General features: G+C 45.2%; 1 protein-coding gene across 2 annotated transcripts; it reads left to right on the top strand.

The window, feature by feature from the left end:
• Positions 1–615: 615 nt before the first annotated feature.
• Positions 616–16,719, top strand: LOC133357578 (P2Y purinoceptor 4-like). Of its 2 annotated transcripts, none has more exons than XM_061575566.1 (2): positions 616–867; positions 11,951–16,719. In XM_061575566.1, exon 2 carries the CDS (start codon positions 12,008–12,010, stop codon positions 13,025–13,027), a length of 1,020 nt encoding a protein of 339 aa, XP_061431550.1. In that variant the 5' UTR covers positions 616–867; positions 11,951–12,007; the 3' UTR covers positions 13,028–16,719. The 2 variants fall into 2 exon arrangements, with proteins under 2 accessions (XP_061431550.1, XP_061431551.1); XM_061575567.1 differs by lacking the exon at positions 616–867 and adding an exon at positions 9,007–9,034.
• Positions 16,720–25,651: the final 8,932 nt, after the last annotated feature.

Below are 25,651 nucleotides of genomic sequence, written 5' to 3'. Positions count from 1 at the left end.
TTACCGCTGCCGAGAATTCTGACAGCGAATGTTGATGAAGTGGGCCAAGTGACATGGGCCAGGTGACTTAACACTGCAGGATGATCTCACCAGCTATGCGTGTCGGCGAGCCTTCTCGTGTTTAAGCGTCTCGGTCCAAAAATGTATCCAATTAACATAAGCGTCTGTCAAAGAAATTAGCAATAAACCGGTTACATAAAACTCTGGCAGCAGCAGCAGCAGCAGCCGGGCAGGGAGGTATGCATCTCAATTTGGCTCTGCGCTCGTTCTCATCGCGAAGACAGAATACCAATTAGTTTCTTTCGTGCGTTTTCTTTAAAAGCTCGCTCGTCGAGATTACAAAACCAAGGACGACTAAATCGTCGACGTTCAAACCCTGTGGTGGGACAGCCACGCCGCTCGGAGACACCGCGGCTACTCCGTGAATCAATTGCGACGGCGCTGGACGAGAAATACGAGTTTTTTGTCGAAGTGTGGCACGCGTGTATTTATACGACAGAATGCGCCCCGAGGGGGCCCCGGCTGGATTCTGACCGGTGACTCGACGTACATCACCGACCCCCCCCCCCCCCCGCCGAAACCTCACCGCCTCCATCACACTAAGAAGAAGAAGGACTGCGGTCAAACCCAACGCGGGGAGCTCGCTGAACGGGGGACGCTGTCCGACGGGAGATCGTCCGGTCGAGAACGGGTGCGCGTGCTGGCACGGGGGGAGGGGGGGTGGGTGGCAGCGGCGGCTCCCCCTCCTGAGCAGGTAGGAGCCGATGGGCCCATTGTGGTAACGTAGCCACGTGAAGGCAACACCGCAGCAGCAGCAGCAGCGGCAGCGGCGGTGTGTCTCGAAGTCTTCGCGAAACAAAAACGGTGGTAAGAGATGGGTTTTTTTTCGCTTCATTCTACTTTGCCGCTGTCTGGTGAAGGGGGGGGGGGTTCTTCACCGAAACATCGGCTGTGTCTTAGATCGATTGGAGAATTCAGATCCGTTAAGTGGCGTCACGATGGGTCTGCTGTGAAGGTTGTTTGTATTGTGTGGGCTATGTGTTGCAAGCGTCGACTAATGTACTCTCTTGGGTATGGAAAATAAGAATAGGTTTTTACCCTTTCTGGCAATACAACATGTGTTAAGATGTTCAAAGTCTGCATTAATCACACGTACTTGTGGTGAACCTGCAAACATAAATGCTCTGCTAATATACGCTAAGTAATCAATCCACTGTTGGATGAAGGCCTCTCCAATCCGCCGTCCGCTTTCATGATCTTGCAACGTAGCAATCGACCTGGCACCTCAAAAAGGTGCCGATTTCATGGCTCCATCTCTGCATTGCCACCTTCGGTTGCCACTGGCTTTTCCTTGTCACCATTGTCCCTTGTGGAGACGTGTTATGCTCACTCCCATTTACTTATTTTTCACAGTCGTATTCCTGCGTGTTGAACTTCTTTTGCGCCGTACGTAGCCAACCGTGCCAATCGGAAATGCGGGTGGAAGGACAACAACCTCAACACAAAAAAACAGTTCTGGCGAAATCGCCCGATGATGCTGGATGTAATTACCAGCGAAATGTCACGGTACTCGAATTGTAAATGTTGTGGATTTACTCTCCAACACACCGGTGGGCGGAAGTAGTAAATTCTAGATTTGAAGCTTTCGTGACTGCAAGGATTCATACTCTTAGGTTTTTTCGGTAATGTCACGTAGGTAAAATAAAATAATATAAATAGTAGAAACAATAATAGAAATAAAATAATAAATCACGACGTTTCGGAGACAACACAAGTCTCCGTCATCAGGTGGGACCGTCACAGCTAAATTTACTGTATCAATTTACTGTATAAAGTGGCAATAATTATTATGTATTTTTACCTACGTGACTTTACCGAAAAAACCTAAGAGTATGAAGTAGTAAACTCATTGGTGCACGTTTTGCTTACGTGACAAACCTTAGCGCGATCAAACCCAAAAAAACTTTCATAGTGAACTGGACTCCCACGGCCAGGGATGGGCAAAAAAAATGAACAAGAAGAACCACGTTTTATTTTATTTCAAGCGCTGCACCGTAGCCCTTTAAAGAGCCACCGCATGCGGCAGACCTCCGCCCTGTGAATTATTTTGTAAACTTTAGAACTTTGGAGCATCAGCGACAGCGTCCTCGTCCATGAAATTGCAGGTGGTGCATGGTCATGACAACAACAAAACATCTGTATTCCTAAGACAAATTGGCACGCTGATTCGCATTGACAAAAGTCACTTTTTCCAAAAGAGGTTCTTCAAACCACTCTAAGACATCTTTATTACCTCTTGATTTATTACCATCCTCATCTTGTTTCCGAACTCTCCTTCCGAAATTTCGATTTAAAGCTTTCGTGACTGCAGGGGTTCATATTCATAAGTCACGTAGAAGGGAAATAGTAAAATAATAAAAATAAAACAGAATATAATAAAATTCTCACGACGTTTCGGCCACAACGCAAGCAATGAAATTCATTAAGACGCTGTCTTTCCAACAGCTCAAGTTTCTTCACCTGAGGACGGCTGCTTGCGTTGTGGCCGAAACGTCGTGAAAATTGTATTATATTACGTTTTATTTGTATTATTTTATAATTTCTCTCCTTCCGAAGTTTAACACGTGGACTTTCGCGACCAATATTATCCACAATGTGTCCTTCCGAAATATCCTCTGCTGTGTCTTCCAGTTGCGTCTCTCTGCCAGACATCTCTGGCTTGCTTGTGCGCAAAGCCCGTTCGTATATTTCGCCTTTGGCTCCATATTTATGTTTAAGCGCAACGCTGCGGCCGTATTTACTGCGTTAATCTCTCCTGGCGTTTTCTGTGCCGCACTTTGCTCCCCGTTGGACGTTCCAATAACTTTTGTACATTTTTTTGCTTTCGGTAAAGTCTGCAGAGCGTTACACTACTGCGTCGTCAATGTCGCGCAAAATTTGCTCGGAGCTCCGCCGGTTAACTCACAATCCGCCAGACCCCCGTTAGCGTCGACGCAATCGGAGCATGAACCTAACACTTTCTTGATGTTGTTTTGTTGTTTACTAATGATTTGGTGGTCCGTGCAATAGGCACCGGTGCACAAGCATAAATAACAACAATATTCAATCCATTCGTCGATAACACACTGCGCCACAAAAAGGGAAATATATGCACGGTATAATAAGGCAATGATGACCTTTCGTGGTGAATATGAAGAAGCCATCGAAGCGATGCGCTCCAAAGTATAACGGTAGGCTTTGCTCTACACCCACATCAGCCACACGAATAATAAGAATAAGAGATATTTCTTTCCGCCTGCGATCGAAACGTCGTGGGTGTTTTGCTTTTATTATTTTAAAACAAATTACGCTTTTTTTATTGTGTTTTTTTGCTTTTATTATTTAAAAATATATATTATTAAAAATTTACATTTTTATTTTTTATATCTACATGACTTTACCGAAATAACCAAGAATAAGAGCTATTGCTCTCCTATTATTGACACATGCTGTGAAGGGCCATTGACTGAAACGTCACCTATTATATGTGAGTATATATGTTCTCTTTCAAGGCCGCGGAATGGTAGGTAGTGGTTAGCACACTGCGCTATGACGATTATCTGAACCGGTCCTTGGCCTCCTCCCCTAGGTTGACTCAGCCTCAAATGAGTACCTGGTGCGGTGTGTAAATATCTGGGGAGACCAAGGCGGTCGGGCGTGGTGCTGACCACCCACCCCTCGTGTACCGTGCCGGCCTTCATAGGTGCGACTCGCTAACAGCACTTGCCCCAACTGTCTGTTAAGGCTATACGGGGGATTTTTGTCTTTCAAGGCCACGGTGGAGTTGAAGCATTAAGGCAGGCAGGTGTTTAACAAGGACGACCACATGCCACGACCATGGGGAGTGTTGGCAGTTGCAGGAGATCGCAGTTACATCGAATTACATCGAGACCCATGAAGTTACATTGAGACCCATAGCGTTATGTAGAGATGCATAGAGTTCATATTAGACGTTTTTGGGTTGAATCGCGTAAATATATAAATGTGTCGTTAAAACCCACCACCATCCGACACAGCCAACTAGTAAGGGTTGTCACGTTAACAGAACGTGCCAATTCGTCACGAGTACAGCACACCGGTGTGTTAGAGAGCCAAACCACAACAGTTACAATCTGAGTAGGACGTTTCGCCAGTAGTTACAACCAGCTTCATCAGGTGACAGCCAGATTTGTGGAGAGGGGAATTACTGGGGCAACGTAAATTTGCATGTGCATTATGCAGGCACTTTTAACTTTTCCTTCCTGTCTATTGTGTTTATTAAAATAGCCCTACCAACGGCAATCCATATTGAAGTGCGCTGCCCTTTGTAGGCATGCATTTAAATAATGTATTAGTTGATGATTCGCTTCCACGCAGCACTAAGGCGGTAGCTATCTGAACAGTTAAAGTTATTTTTATTTCGATTTTAAGCTTTCGTGACTGCAGGGATTCATCCTCTTGGTTCTTTCGGTAAAGTCACGTAGAAGGGAAATAATAAAATAATAAACAATAAAACATAATAAAATAATTCTCACGACGTCTCGGCCACAACGCACGCAAGCCGTCCTCAGGTCAAGAACAGGTCTGTCAATTTCGATAGATTCTCGAATTAGTCTTGGCCAGTCGTAGCTAGTTTTGCACAACACTTCAACATTATCAAAATCAATTGAGCGTCCTTGTTGGAACGTAAAACAACGCCAATCATTGCCAAGTCATCAATTCCCAAGGAAGAGCAATACCTGATCAAACCAAGGGCATCACAACCACCAAGACTTTATGGGCAACCAAAAATTCACAAACCTGATGTACGTTGCCTCAGTAATCCCCCCCCCTCCCCCCACATTGTGCAAGAGCGCAGAAGCGTGGTCACCACATCTACGCCTCTATATAAGGAACGAAACAGGTAGACTTCTCCATAAATCTGGCTATCACCTGATGAAGCAAGTTGTAACTACTGGCGAAACGTCGTACTCAGATTGTTAATGTTGTGGCTTGGCTCTCCAACACACCGGTGTTGCTGTACTCGTGACGAATTGGCCACGTTCTCTTTACATGACAACCCTTACTAGTTAGCTGTGTCGGGTGGTGGCGGGTTTTAACGACACATTTATATATTTACGCGATCTAACCCAAAAACCTCTGTTATGGATGATATTGGTCGCGAAAGCCTACTTGCTAGAATGCATAGAGTTACACAGTGACACATATTTCTGTAGAAATCCATAGAGTTACATAGAGATGAATAGAGCAACATCGATAGAGTTCCTATAGAGACCCATAGAGTTACACAGTGACACATAGTTCTGTAGAGATCCATAGAGTTACATAGAGATGAATAGAGCAACATCGCCATCGATAGAGTTCCATAGAGACCCATAGAGTTGCACAGTGACTCAGAGACTCACAGCCCAAGACCATGGGCAGCTGCATGACATCAAAGGGTGGGAATGTGCAAACTTATCAGAGCAGCAATCACAACAATGATTAACACGTTCCCACGCCAGAACGTATTGCCAACAGGGAGAATGATATTTTTTATAAATAAGTGTTAAATACAAAAAAAAACGGTATAACTGCCTCGCCTAGTACGCAGGAGGTCGTGGGTTCGATCCCGACCCTGACGCTTGCTGTATATTTGGAGTTTGCGTGTCTCTCTCCCCGTGGTCGTGTGGATGTTTCTTTCGGGTCTTCCGGTTTTTCCCTCCACATTGTTTGGCTGCGATACATTTCCACGCGATAAGCCACTTCGTTGAGCTGTCATTTGTGGCCAGGTCGCTTCTGGAAAAGAGCTCGACACGCTCAGTGGGCCTTAGCTGGAAAAATAAAAAAACAAGTTTCGTTTATCTTCTTGGTTCTTTCGGTAAAGTCACGTAGAAGGGAAATAATAAAATAATAAAAATAAAACATTATAAAATATTTTATCGGTAAAGTCACGTAGAAGGGAAATAATAACATAATCAAAATTCAACGTAATAAAATATTTTATTATGTTTTTTATTGTTTTTTTATTATTTTATTATTTCCCTTCTACGTGACTTTACCGAAAGAACCAAGAAGATAAACGAAACTTTTTTTTAAATAAAACATAATAAAATATTTTATTAGGTTTTATTTTAATTATTTTATTATTTCCCTTCTACGTGACTTTACCGAAAGAACCAAGAAGATGAATCCCTGCAGTCACGAAAGCTTTAAATCGAAAACGTTTCGTTTAGTGTGCGTTGCCAACCACGTACATGGAATGTGGCCCTTATATTTAACACGATGTAACACAATTTTTGTTCCTGGGTACTAATTGTTATACTTGTATTGCTTATGCCTAAAAAGGATATAAAATGGATATTATTCCTCACTAACTTTGCTTTTGTGACCAGGACTTTGTGAAGGAATGACACAAATGCACACGTTTTCGCATTGAAAACAGGCAAATAAAAAAATATCGCTGTCCTGATCACAAAAGCAAAGTTTTTGGGGATTAATAGCCAGTTTCTGTACTTTTGAGGCATAAGCAATTAGGAAATAACACTTACTACCAAGAAAAAAAAAATTTTGTTACACAGTGTAATTAAAGTACAGCGTTGTGGGAATACTGTCGGCATGAATGACGCTTAAATTATTCTTGTTTTTTTTCGGTAAAGTCACGTAGGTAAAAAATTAATATTAATAAAAGTAAAAATAAAATAAAAATCACGACGTTTCGGAGGCAACACAAGCTTCCGTCTTCAGGTGGAACCGTCACAGCACGCTTGCTGTATCAAGTAAGCCACTTCATTTACTTGATACATCAATCGTGCTGTGACGGTTCCACCTGAAGACGGAAGCTTGTGTTACCTCCGAAACGTCGTGATTTTATTTTTATTTTATTTTTTATTTTATTTAACTTTTATTAATAAAAAAATTTACCTACGTGACTTCACCAAAACAACCCAAGAATATGAATCCTTGCAGTCACGAAAGCTTCAAATCTAGACGCTTAAATTATTATCAAGTATTATTATTATCATGAGCGCACAAACCGCGCGGCCTGGATGCATTCGGCCTAGAAAGCGAATTGTTGTCGTGGGCGCTTCACAACCAGAAGTCAGTCTCCCGGCGCACACGTCCACGGCTCACGATCCACAATCACCTTGACACAATTGCTGGATCCGAGAAAGGAAACTTGAGTGGAGAGTAAACTGGAACACAATTGTTTTGTTTAATTGACACCAAAGAGAAAACCGTGTGCTTAGGGTTTTGTATTACCGCAGGAATCCCCCCCCAATCCCCATTTATTTATTTTTAGGCCGGAGCTTGCTGCAATGTTGACACGGGGACGACGGGGTGCCTCTGACTCTCTTTCACCCCCCCCCCCCCCCCGAACAAGCGCGCCCCAAGGTGTTTCAAACTCACGAGGGTCGGGGCATCGCTCCCAATGTCCGAAGGCGGAAGGGCACAATGACTAGCGCAATGAAAGCAGACGTAATTCAAGTCGCCGAAAGTTACTCGAGCAATCGCTTTCCTCCGCACGGATAACCCCGGGGTTGACATTTAACATTCAACGCGTTTGTAAGCAACAAAGATCCCCCGTGTAGCCTTAGCAGACTGTTGGGGAAAGTGCCGTTCTCTGACGTGGGCTGCTATAGCCGATGAGAATGGACCTGTCGCTTTTTCTCAACTATCCTGAACACCTCCTCTAGAAGCCAGGGTCTCTGGGGAGGTCTGGACCGCGTACCCAAAGCAGCCATTGCAGCTGCATGAGTCACAGTCCTAAACCTCGCCTATTTACGCTCGACATCAGGAGGAGTGGGGGGACGATGCCAACCCCAGCCCCAAGCGATGATGAAATTCTCGCTTGTAACTTTCATCAGCTAACTGAAACGAGGCCACTTTAGGTTGGAATGGGGTCCTGGGTGTACACCCACCACCGGAGTGGAAGAATGGCAGGCGCATCTTACAGTCGAAGGTCAGAGGGCAGATCAGCTCCAGGATAGGTCCTGGTGTCAAGGACATGGGCTCGCATCCACTGGTCCGTCACTATGTAGTCCAGCAGATGTTCTTGCTTGGACCCGGCATGCATCCATGATGTTGTGTGGATGCGCCAATGCCGGAACAGCGTGTTGGTAATTACAAGCCCATGGGCTGCACAACAATCTAGCAGCCTCCTAACCGTTGTTATTGAGCTGATCTGGCCAATGCCCTCCAATCACTCCACACACGCACACACACACACAATGGCGACGAGCACGTGCGCGCACGCTTGCACGTGCTCGTCGCCATTTTGTACGTTGTTTGCCAGAATGCACCAAGCTTCGAGTGCCACCGTCGAGCTTGTCTACTCGTTTGCCACTGCGAGGAGAAGGGGGGGGGCGGGGGGAGGCGTTCGCACGCCGCCGCCGGCAAAGGCCGACTCGTTCGTCAACAAGAGCGACGCGCCCCCCTCTCGATCGAAATGGAAGCCCCGAGGCAAAAAATTCTGGACGACGGCAGATTTTTGAAAAACAGGCAGGGAGGTGCCGGGAAAGTGTGCGGAGGGGGGGGGCGTGATGGCTGCGGTGAAGCCCACGCAGCGTGGAGAATCGGAATCTTTGTTTAGACAGGCGGAGGTGGAATCTGATGAGCTATGAAGCTCTTTTTTGCACAGATGTCCCCATTATGGGCCACGGGGGGGGGGGGGGGGGTGAGCAAAGTTACAAACAGCAAACGATACAACAACAACAACGATAGGAGTGCAAAATAGAGAAAATGGTAAGCAGGTCACTAAATATAAATAAGTAATAACTAATTATATGCGTGCGATTTATCCAGATTGGGAAAGGCAGCAGAAAAAACAACAACAAGATAACAACACCACAGCAGCAGCAGCAGCAGTCCCTCGACATAATGGCGAGACAACGAGCCCACAGACCACACGCCGCGGTTTTATAAAACATGGAGAGAGAGAGGGCCCAGATTGGATGTGCTCATTAAACGTAAAGCAGAAACAATCGCGTCCACTTGTGACGCCACCAACGCGTCGTGTCACCGTCAACTTTTACTGGTAAGAACCTCCTGGTTACACCAGCCCACAGGGGATTATTGTGTCCGTCCGTCGTGCAGGGAGGGGCTGGGTGAGGAGGGAGAGGCTGGGTGGGGAGGGTGGGGCTGGGTGGGGAGGGGAGGGTGGGGAGGGGCTGGGTGGGGAGGGTGGGGAGGGGCTGGGTGGGGAGGGTGGGGCTGGGTGGGGAGGGTGAGGAGTGGCTGGGTGGGGAGGGGCTGGGTGGGAAGTGGGAGGGGTGGGGCTGGGTGGGGAGGGGCTGGTCACCCCGTGGTGCCCTTATAAAGCTCAACGTTTAACCTACTCACGCCGGCTTGTGCCCGCCCTCACAGTCGGCCATATTTGCGGAATACACCACGCCGCCGTTGACCCTGGCCATTGACCGAACAACCCAACGTTCCTACCAGCTCCCTCCGCAGGAATGTGTTAAAGTAGCCCACTTTTTTTGCCCACCCAAATACAGAGGCAGCAGATGGCTGGTCACCTGCTCGTGGTTAAACAGAACTGTGTTAACGTAATGGATGGGGGCCGTCCATAAATGACATCACGCATCTATGGGGAAGGGGGGTCAGACATTTGTGACGATGTGTGACGAGGGGGGGGGGCGTTGAGAAATGTTACGTCACATCAGAATGCACAACTTTAAATAAATATAGACAACACGTTAATTAAATAGACTTTTTAATAAATGTCAAGAGTGCAGCGCCACATTAAATACGCACACCACTGACAATAGTTTAAAGCGATTTGAAGCATGAGAATGCAATCCATTGCACCCTCATGCTCACGTGTCCTTTGGATTGCACTCTCATGCTCACATGTCCTACCTACGTAGATTCCTGCAGTCACGAAAGCTTCAAATCAAGATTGTTCTCCCCCTCTTCTGCTGTGAGTTTCCTCCGGGTTAACTGGGTTCCTCTCGGCCACAGCTATAAGCCACGCGATGCAACCGGTATTGGCCAAACGCCGCAAAATTTAAAACAAAAAGAACCCGCAAATCGCTCAATCGAGAACACTTCTTTTTCTGCTTCCTCTTTTTATTCTCCCCCGCGCTGCTCCGCTTTGGATTCACTGCCATCCAGAACCGGCCCTAGACCTTTGGGGGCCCTAAGCAAAATTTGGTTGGAGGCCCCTTTGATGTATGATTTTTTTCACCCACTAGCTAGCAGTGACTCTAGGGGGCCCTCTGCTGGCCACGGGGCCCTTTGCAATTGCAAGGGTCGCTTAGTGGCTGGGCCGGCTCTGCTGCCATCCGTCCGTTTTCCCACGTTTCTGAGTTTTTCAATAACCTTGCTCGGGTCACGAAACGTGTTCACGTTCATCCGTTACAACTTCAATCGTCCAAAATAAAAAAGAAAAATTGGGTTAGATTGCGTAAATATAAATGTGTCTTCTTGGTTCTTTCGGTAAAGTCACGTAGAAGGGAAGTAATAAAATAATAAAAATAAAACATAATAAAATAATTCTCACGACGTTTCGGCCACACCACCACGCTTTCTTTTAGACGCTGTCGCCTCGACAGACCTGTCTTCATCTGAGGACGGCTACTTGCGTTGTGGCCGAAACGACGTGAGAATTATTTTATTATGTTTTATTTTTATTATTTTATTACTTCCCTTCTACGTGACTTTACCGAAAGAACCAAGAAGATGAATCCCTGCAGTCACGAAAGCTTTAAATCGAAATATAAATGTGTTGTTAATTGCGCAACCGCCCGACAGAGCCAATCAGTAAAGTTTGTCAAATCCCCAACAACCATGTGGATTTGCTCTGCAACACACCCACCGGTGTGCTGTATTAGTAACAAGAATTAGCACGTAAACAAAACGTGATCATTCGTGACTAGTTCAGCACACCGGTGTGTTGGAGAGTAAACCCACTACATGTACAATTCGAGTACGACGTTTCGCCGGTAATTCAACTAGCATCATCAGGCGGACAGACAGAGTTGCGTGCCGTTTGTTTGCTCAGTTCTGCTCGACATTTTCGGCCATTCGGCCTGTGCTCAGCAACTGTGATTGAAGACAAAGGGTGTTTAAATCTTGACTTGAAGCTTTCGTGACTGCAGGAATACATATTCGTTGGGTCTTTCGGTAAAGTCACGTAGATAGGTTCAAATAAAATTTACATAAAACTACGACGTTTCGATCGCAACGCAAGCGATGACGCTATCGCTTGTGTTGTGATCGAAACATCGTAGTTTTTTGTTTATTTTATTTGAACTTATCTACGTTAGTTTAACACGTAGGCTTTTGTGACCAATATTATTCATAATAAACGTGTTTGGGATTTAGATCGCGTGATTTATAAATGTGTCGTAACCCTCCACCACCCGACACGGCCAATCAGCAAAAAAGTGTCACGTTGACAAAAGACAAATAGTTCACTGCTTTAGCCCACCGGTGTGTTGAAGCGTGAAACCACAACAATTTACAGTTTTTGAGTTCGACGTTTCGCTGGTAATTACATCCAGCATCATTGGGCAATTAACTCTTCAACATACCGCTGGGCTAAAGCAGTGAACTATTTTGTCATTTGTCAACGTGACACTTTTTTGCTGATTGGCCGTGTCGGGTAGTGGAGGGTTACGACACATTTATAAATAACGCGAACTATCTACGTGACTTTAACAAAAGACCCAAAGAATATCAAAGCGTATTTACTTTACAACTACAAAGCACAGCAATATCATCATTATTTAAAGCTCTCGTGACTGCAGGGATTCATATTCTTGGTTCTTTCGGTAAAGTCACATAGAAGGAAAATAATAAAATAATATAAATATTAAACAATAATAGATATTTTTTTATATTTATATTATTTTATTATTTACCTTCTACTTGACTTTACCGAAAGAACCAAGAATATAATATCATCATTGATTAAATCATTGTATATTGTTTTTTTGTGCCCTAACAGGTACTGCCCGTGCTCGTGTCCATAAAACAGCCAATGTCCTGACATCGCCCAGGCACAATGAATAGTTCTAACATCTCCAACAACTCCGTATGCAAGTTGAACGAGTCGTACAAATTCATCTACCTGCCGATCGCCTACTCCATCTGCGCCTTCTTTGGGCTCACGCTCAACGGGTTCGTCTTCTGGCGCCTCGCTTTCAAGACGAAGACATTGAGCTGCAACTCCATCTACATCCTCAACCTGGCTGTGACAGACTTCTTCTACGCCATCTCGCTCATCTTCCTGATCCACAGCTACATCATCCAAGACGTCTGGGTTTTCGGCGACGTCATGTGCCGCCTCATCCGGTTCCTGTTCTACTTCAACCTCTACAGCAGCATCCTGTTCCTCACGGCCATAAGCATGTACCGATACCTGGGCATCTGCCACCCCATCTCGACCCGTGGCTGGCAGCGGCAGAGATTCGCCGTTGCCATCTGCACTGGCATCTGGGTGGTCACGTTGCTTGAGACGGTGCCGTACCTCTACTTTGGCGGCGTCACCAAGTTGAACCCGAACGACGACGAATGCTGGGACTTCGTGCCCGACAAGGCGGCACAGCATCTGCCCTACGGCATCGTTCTCACCGTGCTGGGCTTCATCATCCCCTTCTTCGTCGTCCTCGTCTTCTACTCCTGCATCATCCACACGCTGAAGAAGTCCTTGAACGAGGCCATCATCCCGCAAACGCATATGAGGACCAAGCGGAGGAAGTCGATCTACACCATCGCGGTGGTGTTCACCATCTTCGTCGTCTGCCACCTGCCCTACAACATCAACAAGCTGATCTTCTTCCTGTACCAGGGCAGCGTGGTGGAATGCGGGGCCGAAGTGGTGTCCAAGGCCTACAAGGCGGTGCGTCCTCTGGCCAGCCTCAACTGCGCCCTCAACCCGACTCTGTACTTTGTGAGCTACTTCAGATCGCATCGGAACAGACGCACACGGTGTTTGGCCACTGTCAGGGCCAACTATGGTTCGAACACTCCGTCGATCCCAAATAACACCCAGACATCTTCCTCTCCAATCGGCGACAGGTGAAAGAGGCAGGCGGCGGGTTAAGCTCGCCCAGGTCACCTCACGTGGGTCTGCCACTTGAATTGTGAGCCGCGTTGCGTGGGCCACCTACGTCACGGAGGGGTGGCCAACCTGCGTCTCCGGAGCAGCCGACATTCTGGCTCGTTGGCTTCCCGCTTGTGTCCGTCGCCTGCTGCGTGTGTGTACAAGCAGCTCTGCTTGTGATGTGACTCTCGGACTATTTGGGTCAAAGACTGAAAAAAAAAACTAAATGGCTCTTCTTTGAAAGCCTGCTGACCCCTGACCTATGGCAATGTTGCATCTGCCGCATATCTTGCTGGCTCAGGTATTGTCCGCAAGCACCGGGAACCGACGATTAAGGACTGCCCCGCAGTGCCCCTTAACCGCCAAACGATGCGGCGCTGATGCAGTGGAGGGATCCGAAATGCATTCCTGCCATTCGAGGCCTCATAGAATGAGAACGCGCGCGTAGTATGTGCAATCTGACCTGGATTATCGATTGCTGCACTCATCTTTGTTATTGGTGTGGTCTCATGGTTAGCGCACTGACCACCAATAAAGAAAGCATTGCGCTCCGCAGACAGGGTTGCATTTAATTTTACGTAATGTGTTCATGTCCACTGGCTCTTGTTGTTACTGGTCCCTGCTGCGGTGCAGTGGTCAGCACACTGCGACTTGCAATGCAGAGGTGGCCGGCTCGATTTGAATCAATCTGAAACAACGGTGCAAGATTGTTAAATCCCCCCCCCCCCCCAACAACCCCGCCCCCACACGTCTGTCCACCCAGTGGTATAAATGATAAACCACAGTTGATTGGCAGGTCGCATGCATGCATGTATGTTGAACTTCTTTCACACCGTACGTAGTCAACTACGCTAATCGGAGGTGCGGGGTAAGGACAACAAATTAACACAAAAAGCACTGATCAAGAAAGTAATTTGTCAATCTAGATGATGATGTAAAAGTGCATGTCTACGGTGGCTTCCTAATATCGGAAGGAAGAGCGTTCCAGACGGCCGCAGAAGCACATCTGAAAGCATGCGATACGGTGCCCGCCTTTGTTCGATGGTTAGCCAAACGCCACTGCTGCGTGGATGAGCGGAGTTCGCGTGATGGTGTTATGCTCCTTAACAAGATCATCAAGGTATCGTGGTTCATTTGTGGAAAGCACTTTGCGTGTAATGAGTGCGGGTACTCCCACCTGTTACAAGGTGTCTGGTCATAAAATCAAGGGCTCTGCAGAGCTCCCTGTAGAGAGGGGTACATTCAGTGCCCGATTATCTTAGTAGCAAAAGTAGCTACATATGTGACGGGCCCTGCACTTTCAAGGGCCCCGCGACAAATGCGTTCAAGCTATTCATTCCGGTTCAGTGATTCTGCACTTGCTCTATTACTATAGTACTATACTGCGTTCAACTTTTATGAACGACTGGGTGTTTTAAGGTTAGCGATTTTTCGTATTATCTGGCTGTATAGCAAATAAAAGTATACACTTACTTTACTATGCAAGTTAAAAATGGGTGTTTTAATATTATGTTTTTTTTTTATTTAGGGCTCCTTTATAACATATGCTACATGCCCCGTACTGGCTTAATCCGGCACTGGGCACGTTCATGCGTACTTGGCCGGCCTAATTTCCAAACCGCTGTGTAAATATATATTTATTATTTCAAGAGTGTAAAGCTTGAGTGTCAGCCTTAACTGGTTTCTTTATCTGGCTTTGTGCCACGGCAAGGAAGCGTGTTGTCACCGCGATGCATCCCTGGCACACGGCGTCGGGACCATAGTCGTCACATGAAATGCTCTCCCAACTTTGTTTGTAAATTTTAGCAATAGCAATTACGTGTGGTTTTAATAAGCTGCTTTCCAAGACCGATTAGTGTCGTTTTATGAGTGTGGCCAACGAAGTGCAATTATGTTTATGTATATACAAAAGCCGTACGAATATTTGTTTGGGTCGTGTTGTGAATTCAACCGGAGTATGTACTTTATCCGTAGCCATGCCTGTAATTTATCGTTGGCCGTGTTTCTGGAATCTAAATTTTGATTTAAAAAATCATTGGCATACAAAAAGAATGTCAACAATGACTCGAATTAAAGCATTTGTGACTGCAGGAATTCATATTCTTTGGGTCTTTCGGTAAAGTCACGTAGATAGGTGAAATTTTAAAATAAAAAAATTAATAAAAGTAAAATAAAAAATAAAATAAAAATCACGACGTTTCGGAGGCAACACAAGCTTCCGTCTTCAACGAAAAACTGGTCATAAAGGTTTAAAATGGGCATAGCGTAGCCCATTTTAAACCTTTATAAACAGTTTGCTTTGAGAAGCTAACCCCCTTTTCCTGTTGATAACCGCTTGTGTTTCGATCGAAACGTCGTCGTTTTTTGTTGTTTTCTTTGAACCTATCTACGTGACTTTACCGAAATACCCAAAGAATACCAACAATGACGTTTATATGTGGAGTCTTAAAAAAAGTACGTAAAAAAATACTGGGATTAAATATACGTTGCGTGATTATAGCTCCGCATTAGTTAGTTAATCTTATTCATCCCACCATGGGACATGAAGCCGCAATCAGTTCCCTCCACTTCTTCACGTCCTTAGCAACATGTTGAGCCTCGCCCCAAGAAAGGTTGACTGCTGGTAGCAGCTCATCCTTCGCGGTCTTGCGCCACGTGGCCTTGGGCAAGGCCTAGTATCTAATAAGCCACTGTAGGCAATCTGCCTTGGGCCTACTCACTCACCCACTCACCCAGCCACCCTCTGACCCAGCCACCCACTGACCCAGCCACCCACTCACCCAGCCACCCACTCACCCAGCCACCCACTCACCCAGCCACCCACTCACCAACTCACACACTCACCCAGCCACCAACTCACTCATTCACCCAGCCACCCACTCACCCAGCCACACACTCACCCAGCCACCCAATGACCCAGCCACCCACTCACCAAGCCACACACTCACCCAGCCACCAACTCACTCATTCACCCAGCCACCAACTCACTCATTCACCCAGCCACCCACTCACCCAGCCACACACTCACCCAGCCACCCAATGACCCAGCCACCCACTCACCAAGCCACACACTCACCCAGCCACCAACTCACTCATTCACCCAGCCACCAACTCACTCATTCACCCAGCCACCCACTCACCAAGCCACACACTCACCCAGCCACCCAATGACCCAGCCACCCACTCACCCAGCCACCCACTCACCCAGCCACCCACTCACCCACCCACACACTCACCCAGCCACCAACTCACTCATTCACCCAGCCACCCACTCACCCAGCCACACACTCACCCAGCCACCCAATGACCCAGCCACCCACTCACCAAGCCACACACTCACCCAGCCACCAACTCACTCATTCACCCAGCCACCAACTCACTCATTCACCCAGCCACCTAGACCATATTATCCAATAATCCACAGTAGGCACTGTGCCGAGGGACTACAAAAACCTTAATTTGGCCCTGGTCTTGGTCTCCCAGGTTTCCTTTTGCCCGCTGGTGTCGATCTCAGGGCATTTTTTGGTATAGGGCCAGGACCACTGAGCTACATTTTTCTGAGAGTTATTCTTGTAGCCAATTAGCTGTGCCCATGCTCGCATTTAAACGCGCTCGCCGGTATAATTGTTATTGCGCTCCTCAATCATCGAGGGTCTGCGACGTGGTGTCAACGTGACCGTGTTATTAAAATAAAAACAATAAACACTGATGACGCATTCTACGTTTCCGGCCACTTTGTAAACTTAACTATTTTTTACGTCACCAGGTGAAGGCCCCACTGAGTTAGGTAGCTCCCTTTCAGAAGAAATCTGTCCACAGAAGATAGCTCAACGAAGTGGCTTGTCGTGTGGAAATTTATAGCAGCCAATTACTCTAAACGCACATTTCTGAATGTTGAGGGAGGACCGGGAAAAAAAAATCCATGCGACTACGGGAAGAACAACTCCACATGTACCGGCGTCAGAGTCGGGATCGACTCCACGACCTCATGTATACCAGGTGAGGTAGTTGACATCTCGCCACCTTGCCACCCTACACAGGTGAGCAGTAAATGTCTGAAATTTCAATTTACGGGCGCCAGGAATGGCAGCACAGTGGTTGCACTTATGCCACACAGCAAGAAAGACCTTGGCTCGATTGTCGACTCAGGAGTTGTTGTTTTTATCTCCCTCTATTCCGCAAGGGATTCCTCCGGGTTCCCCTGCTCCCTTGCACAGCTACAACAATATTCGATGGGAATGGTATTGGCCGAACATCCTAATGCTGAAAAACGATCCGCAAATAGCTCGAAACATTTCTCTTTCGCCTTCATCCCTCGCACGGCTCCACTTTGGATTCACTCCCCCATCGTCTGATTTCCAAACTCTCTCTCTTAATAATGTACTCTTTGGTTCTTTCGGTAAAGTCACGTAGATAGAAAATTATTAATAGATCACGACGTTTCGATCGCAACACAAGCGACCGTCCTCACCAGGTTATTTCGATAAAGTCACGTAGGTGAAAAAAAATAAGAATAAAAAAATAGAAATAACTCAACTAAATCACGACGTTTCGGAAGCAACACGAGCTTCCGTCATCAGGTGGGAAAACCACAGCAAGAAACAGCAATTACTGTAGCGGGCAACACTATTTTTCGTCATTCACGAAATCACAGTGTTTTGCATTATAACATGTATTACCCATGGCCGTATACATAAACGGGCACTCCACGTAGCACCATCACTCGCTACTGCAACAGCACTACCTATTCTCGTGAATCTTGAGCCCTCCCGGCTGCGAGGACGCCATCTCCTGGCTTGCCAGGGCACACTGCAGTACGGCAAAGTTGATCTATTTTTCCATCCGTATTTGATCTGTGCGGGGTTTGAGCATTTCTCTCCTCTGCAACAATGGGGTTTTTCTCTGGGTACTTCTGTTTTCTCCTACGTGTATAAGGGATCGTCCATAAATGACGTCACGCGATTTTTGCCGATTTTTACCCCCCCCCCCCTCGTCACACGGCGTCACAAAAAGTCAGACCCTCCTCAAATATGACGTCACAAAGCTCTGCCCCCCCCCCCCCCCAAAACCATATTTCCATTTTGAAAATAAAACATGGTTCAAATCGCTTTAAACTATTGTCATTGTAGTGCGTTTTTAATGTGGTGCTGCATTCTGATGTTGTAGGAGAAAACACGTATTAAAAAGGAGGCGTTGGAAAGCTGAAATGGAGCATTACATTCACTTGAAAATATTAAACGTCTAACTAAAACTGCAGATGTTCAGAATATTATATTGAAATTCTCTTATAAAATATTAAACGTAATTATAACTATAAAAAAAACTTTAAACTTTGTAGTAGAACGAAGCAAAATGGAGAGTACAATTATAACAATCACATATTCATTCCACAGAATGAAAAGCCCTGGTAGAATAATTAAAATCTAAATGTTTAAAAACAATCATTCAAAAAAATTACAAAATGTATGCTTCTCCATTATCCCATGGAGAAGCAAAATACTCCTTCATGGAATAAATAAAGGTGACCTTAGTAAAATTAAATAATCAAATAGTTAATAATGAAAATTAATCCAAATTAGTGTTGTTATAACAATTATATTGTTTATATTTATTTGAAGCTGCGCATTTTGATGTGACGTCACATTTCTCAAACCCCCCCCCTACCCCCCTCATCACATATCGTCACAAATGTCTGACCTCCCCCCCCCCCCCGCTGTGTGACGTCATTTATGGACGGCTCCTAAACACTTATTAATACATATTATTGGTTCTTTCGGTAAAGTCACGTAGAATGAAAATAATAAAATAATATTAATCAAACAATTAAATTCTCACGACGTTTAATTATTTTATTATTACCCTTCTACGTGACTTTACCGAAAGAACCAATAATATGAATCCCTGCAGTCACGAAAGCTTTAAATCGAAACTTATTAATACAGTTCGCCAAAGATCCCAATGTAGGCCCACAGAGATTGGACAATTCTTGGCGGCGTAAGTTTAACTAAACAATTTGTATTTGACCATCAAAGCCCCACTGAGATACGTAGCTCTTTTTCAGAAGCGATCTGGCGACCACAAATTATAGTTTTCGATTTAAAGCTTTCGTGACTGCAGGGATTCATCTTCTTGGTTCTTTCGGTAAAGTCACGTAGAAGGGAAGTAATAAAATAATAAAAATAGTAGGAGACTTGCAGCGGAGCAAAGGATCCATTCCCTGCGGAGTCAATGCCAGTGCCTTCCAATGATTGCTGAGCCAGAATCCATCTTCTCGGTTGAAATTTTCTCTGTGTTTGTATATGTGGATCGCCTCATGAACGAATCTCTCATGGTAGCCGGATGGCTTGCAGAGAACCTCTGTCTTGGAAAAGTCAATGTCATGTGAGCCCACTGAATTGTGGCAGATCACAGTTACAATTCAGTGGGCTCACATGACATTGACTTCTCCAAGACAGAGGTTCTCTGCAAGCCATCCGGCTACCATGAGAGATTCGTTCATGAGGCGATCCACATATACAAACACAGAGACAATTTCAACCGAGAAGATTGATTTCCTTCTCAGCAATCATTGGAAGGCACTGGCATTGACTCCGCAGGGAATGGATCCTTTGCTCCGCTGCAAGTCTCCTACTATTTTTATTATTTTATTATTTCCCTTCTACGTGACTTTACCGAAAGAAACAAGAAGACACAAATTATAGCTCAATGAAGTTCCTTATCATCACGTGGAAATGTATAGCAGCCAAAATGCTCGAAACGCGTGACGGTGATTCTAAATGTGGAGGGAAAAACTGGAGGGCCCGGAGAAAACTCCGCGCGACAACGGGGAGAGAGACACGCAAACTCCACATATACAGCAGGTGTCAGGGTCGGGATCGAACCAACGACCTCCTGTATGCCAGGCGAGGGAATTAACATCTCGTATACACCGTACTGATGATGAGAGAGAGAGAGAGACACGCAAACTACAAATATACAGCAGGTGTCAGGGTCGGGATCGAACCCACGACCTCCTGTATACGAGGCGAGGTAGTTAACATCTCCTAGCCACCGTACTGATGAGAGAGAGAGAGAAAAAGAGACACGCAAACTCCAAATATACATCAGGTGTTAGAGTCGGGATCGAACCCACGACCTCCTGTACACCAGACGAGGTGGTTAACATCTCTTATCTACCATACTGATGATGAGAGAGAGAGAGACACGCAAACTCCGAATATACAGCAGGTGTCAGGGTCGGGATCGAACCCACGACCACCTGTATACCAGGCGAGGGAGTTAACATCTCGTAGCCACCGTACTGATGATGAGAGAGAGATACGCAAACTCCAAATATACATCAGGTGTCAGGGTCGGGCTCGAACCCACGACCTCCTGTATACGAGGCGAGGTAGTTAACATCTTTTAGCCACCGTACTGATGATGAGAGAGAGAGACACGCAAACTCCAAATATACCGCAGGTATCAGGGTCGGGCTCGAACCCACGATCTCCTGTATACCTGGCGAGGAAGTTAACATCTCCTAGCCACCGTACTGATGATGAGAGAAAGAGAGACACGCAAACTCCAAATATACAACAGGTGTCAGGGTCGGGATCGAACCCACGACCTCCTGTATACGAGGCGAGGTAGTTAACATCTTTTAGCCACCGTACTGATGATGAGAGAGAGAAACACGCAAACTCCAAATATACATCAGGTGTCAGGGTCGGGCTCGAACCCACGACCTCCTGTATACCAGGCGAGGGAGTTAACATCTCTTAGCAACCGTACTGATGATGAGAGAGAGAGACACACACAAACTCCACATATACAGCAGGTGTCAGGGTCGGGATCGAACCCACGACCTCCTGTACACCAGGCGAGGGAGTCAACATCTCTTAGCAACCGTACTGATGATGAGAGAGAGAGACACACACAAACTCCACATATACAGCAGGTGTCAGGGTCGGGATCCAACCCACGACCACCTGTATACGATGCGAGGTAGTTAACATCTCGTAGCCACCGTACTGATGATGAGAGAGAGAGATACGCAAACTCCAAATATACATCAGGTGTCAGGGTCGGGATCGAACCCACGACCTCCTGTATACGAGGCGAGGTAGTTAACATCCCCTAGCCACCGTACTGATGATGAGAGAGAGAGAAAGAGACACGCAAACTCCAAATATACATCAGGTGTAAGAGTCGAGATCGAACCCACGACCTCCTGTATACGAGGCGAGGTAGTTAACATCCCCTAGCCACCGTACTGATGATGAGAGAGAGAGAAAGAGACACGCAAACTCCAAATATACATCAGGTGTAAGAGTCGAGATCGAACCCACGACCTCCTGTACACCAGGCGAGGTAGTTAACATCTCTTAACCACCGTGCCCTGTGGGTTTTCCATATCTCGGAATAAGACCAAAAAAGTGAACGTCACAAATGAGTGTAAATATATATACTATATAGATATTTACTTTTTATTTTTTTGTGATGAGAAAAGGATAATTGGAGTAAGCGATAAATAGTGCCATTCCATGCATCGAGTTGAATGCAGCAAATTAGATCAAGAGAGCATTGCAATCGCGGAATTTAATATTTCCTACACTTGGCTAATGTAGCAGTCGTGGCTAGGCAATTGAGAAAAATTCGAACGCGTAATTTCTGTTGTGCTTTTCCAAACAAATTGATCAGATCAGCACTTGCACAACGGGCAACGTGGCCAGTGCGAGAGAAAGACTGTGGCTTATTGTTCTTCACGTGCAGTCATCAATGCGGGCTCCCAGACTTGAGTGGACGTCCCAAGGTGCATGGCTCACATTATGTTTAGTTCGTTGTCCTTCCCCCGCACCTCCGATTAGCACGGTTGGCTACGTACCGGGCGAAAGAAGTTCAACACACATGTCATCACCATACTCTTTGGTTCTTTCGGTAAAGTCACGTAGGAATAAAATAAAAAAAATCACAATGTTTCGGGCGCAGTCTGCCTCAGCAGCAGACCACGTTTTCCCACCTGATGACGGACGCTTGTGCTGCGCCCGAAACGTCGTGATTTATTTTATTTTCTACCTACGTGACTTTACCGAAAGAATCAACGAGTATGGATTCCTGCAGCCACGAAAGCTTCAAATCAAGATTGCCATCACCACTTAATCATCATCACCACGTGGTCATCATCATCACCACCACGTCATTATGCCACTGGAGCTATGCACTTTATAATCTAGATAGAAAACTAATTTCTGTCGAACTTTACCGCTAAATCTTCTTGGTTCTTTCGGTAAAGTCACGTAGAAGGGAAATAATAAAATAATAAAAATAAAACATAATAAAATAATTCTCACAATAGTGAGAATTATTTTATTATGTTTTATTTTATTATTATTATTTACCGAAAGAACCAAGAAGACGAATCCCTGCAGTCACGAAAGCTTTAAATCGAAATTTAACGCTAAAATTCTGGCAATTCGCCTGATGAAGCTGGTTGTAATCACCAGCGAAACGTCGTACTCAATTGTGAATTTACTCGCCATCACACTGATGTGCTGAAGAGCTTCATTGGCACGTTTTGTTCACGTGACAAACCTGACGAATTGGCTGTGTCGGGCGGTGGTGGGTTAACGATACATTTATACTGGTAGGAACGAAGTGAACCAGCCTACAATAGATTATATCGTCCGTCCGTCCGATGTCCGATTAGGTGTAGCAACATCGCCCCCTACTGCAAACACTTGGCAGGACCCTACAAAAACATTTAGACTCAGTGAGGCTTTCCTGGCTAAACAAGTGTAACATTCCCTTATAATTCCCTGAGATAGTTTTTAATTAAAACATTTAAATAAAAAATTTACTCACAACGGCCTAAAGCCTACAGCTAGGCCTAAAGCCTAGAACTAGGCCCCAAACTCTCCCTTCGTATCGTACCCCCGCTATTTCATTTTATTATAGCCATTCATTTGTTCGTTTCTACCAGCCCACCCCGCAGGGACCTGTTATTTACGAGATCTAACCCAACAAAAACCTTTATTACGAATAATATTGATTGTGGAAGCCTCCTGCTACGCGTTAAGTCGTCTGGACACGTCATCTCACGTAAAAGATGTAGCAACGGGCAGAGAGAAGTGGAGAGGGACATGCGAATGAATATCCGTGAAGGAAACGATCTTTTTTGCCGCAAAGAAGAATGATGTAACAATCGTCTCGGTGTAGATGACGCTTTAAAAATGTACTCCGCAAAAAAAATATGCGTGTGTATGACCCTCTTGGAGAACAGTGACAAATAACTGAAAAACCAAAACGTGTTACTCTCTTGCCCTGTGTAAGCACAAGGTGATTGAAGTGAATAACGCGATTGGCTACGTACGGTGCGAAAGAAGTTCAACATAGAGACAAACGAGACGGCAGTTTCCCGGAATCATAACGCTGTCTGTCTACCCCTTTGAGTCATGGAGGTAACTTGAGTGGAAATCGGCCATCGCGTTTGTCTTTGTGTGCTTAGTTTTGTGTTACTGGACGTTTAAGGCATTTGGGGCTGTTGCTCCATTGACACGGATAGCTTCGTTTTGCTGGAGCGAAATGTTTACTACCTCACCTGATATGCAGGAGTTTGTGGGGATGGGGGGGGGACTTCCTTGGGGAATTCCTCGGGGAATCCTGTAACCTGTAGTGCATCGCGAAGGCTCACCAAAATAATCAGGCAAAAATAGTTTCATGCCACCAAGCTGTGGCGTGGATTATGGGAGAAAAAAATTGGAATCAGAATCTTAATTTAGACTGGAAAAATCCGATGAGCTATGAAGATCTTTTTCACAGATGTCCGGTAAAAAGAGCCGCGTGATGCTATCAATCCACGAAACATCTGCAGATCGTAGAACTGCTTTTTGCGGTAAAATTAATCCACAATAAACTCGCGGATTATGAGATTACAAGTTTTTTTATGAGGCCCACGTGGTGCAAATCTGCCGTATGTCTGCATTAAAACGATATTTTGCAAGTGCCTTTCTTCCAAACAAACCACATCAGCATACAGTAGCTGAATGATTGACATTGATAGTCCACTGGATCTGTGGTCAAAACTTTCAATGAAAAACAATACCGAGTTCCGACATTGAGTCCTGACTAGAGAACTTCAAGTTTGGCGGATAGAAACTAACGGTTTGTGTAAGAGGAGAATACTTCATCATATACAGGGTGCTTCAAAAACATGTTAACACTTATTACACTGGTCAACAACAAAAAAACATTTTTTTCTGGCCTGGAATTTTGCAGCTGTTCTAGACTAATTTCAGGGTGCTGATTCCAAATTTTTATGCTACCGGCATACCCCATTTTCATTGATTTTACCCGAAATTAACCCTGTCACTTATGATTGCAAGTTGTTGCGAGTCAGTGACTGCTTTAGTGTTAAAATATGGTGCTGTATTTTTAGGATAGTGTGTTTATAATATCATTTTATGTAGATATCCACATTTATTTAATAGTTTTCTTCTGCAGTTTTAATTGAAAATTCAATATTTGATTTCTCAAAAACTGATGCCAGATTTGGAATCAACACCCCAAAATTACCTTAAACCCCTTGGAATACCTTATGCCAGAAAAAGTGTGTTGACCAGTGTTATGGGACTATCGTTTTTAATGGAAAAAGAACGGATATACACTTTAACATGGTAACAAATGCATGTTAATATCTTCAAAAAATCAAAGAGCCTCCACTTGGTCGCCATCATTGTCAACACGTGCCTGGAATCCAGGTGGTCTCCAGAGCCCAGAGGCACATGCTCTTTGGTTCTTTCGGTAAAGTCACGTAGGTAAAAAATGTAAATAAACAAAACTAATGAAAAAAATATGTATAATAAATACAAACATAAATAAATAATAAATAAAAGTCGATTAAATCACGACGTTTCGATTGCAACACTAGCAATCATCATCAGGTGTGAACATTTCTAGCTGTGATTTCCACACCTGATGATGATTGCTTGTGTTGCAATCGAAACGTCGTGATTTAATTTACTTGTTTTTACCTACGTGACTTTACCGAAAGAACCAAAGAGTATGGATCCTTGCAGTCACGAAAACTTCAAACCCAGAGGTACATTTCTCGTGGCATTGTTGCAAATTCTCAGAAGTTGTATCAATTTTTTGACGCACCCTGTATATGCCACACGATGCACACCGTATGTCTATACAGTATATGCAAACTTGCCCTCATATGTTCCGGTGCCTTGCTGCGGTATGTGCACGCACATTCAAATGTACTCATTCTGGAATTCACGGGGAAAGACCTGATAACGTGAAGGTGTCAGGGCCTTGTTGATGTATCTACCCGGCTCGTTCCGCACTCTGCAGTGCGCTCCTGTCCCGTTCGCAAATCCTCGTCGACCGCTTATGTTTGGTAGCGTTCTAGATTTGAAGCTTTCGTGACTGCAAGGATTCATACTCTTAGTTTTTTTCGGTAAAGTCACAAAATAAAAATAAAAATCACGACGTTTCGGAGGCAACACAAGCTTCCGTCTTCAGGTGGAACCGTCACAGCACGATTGCTGTATCAAGTAAAGATAATTTATCTTTACTTGATCATTTATCTTTACTTGATATAGCAATCGTGCTGTGACG

The sequence above is a fragment of the Lethenteron reissneri genome, chromosome 58, assembly GCF_015708825.2.
Source record: "Lethenteron reissneri isolate LAM-NWPU_2019-01 chromosome 58, ASM1570882v1, whole genome shotgun sequence".
NCBI classification, from domain to species: domain Eukaryota; kingdom Metazoa; phylum Chordata; class Hyperoartia; order Petromyzontiformes; family Petromyzontidae; genus Lethenteron; species Lethenteron reissneri.
The sequence above is the reverse complement of the archived record's forward strand: the minus strand, read 5'-3'. Positions and strand labels throughout refer to the sequence as shown.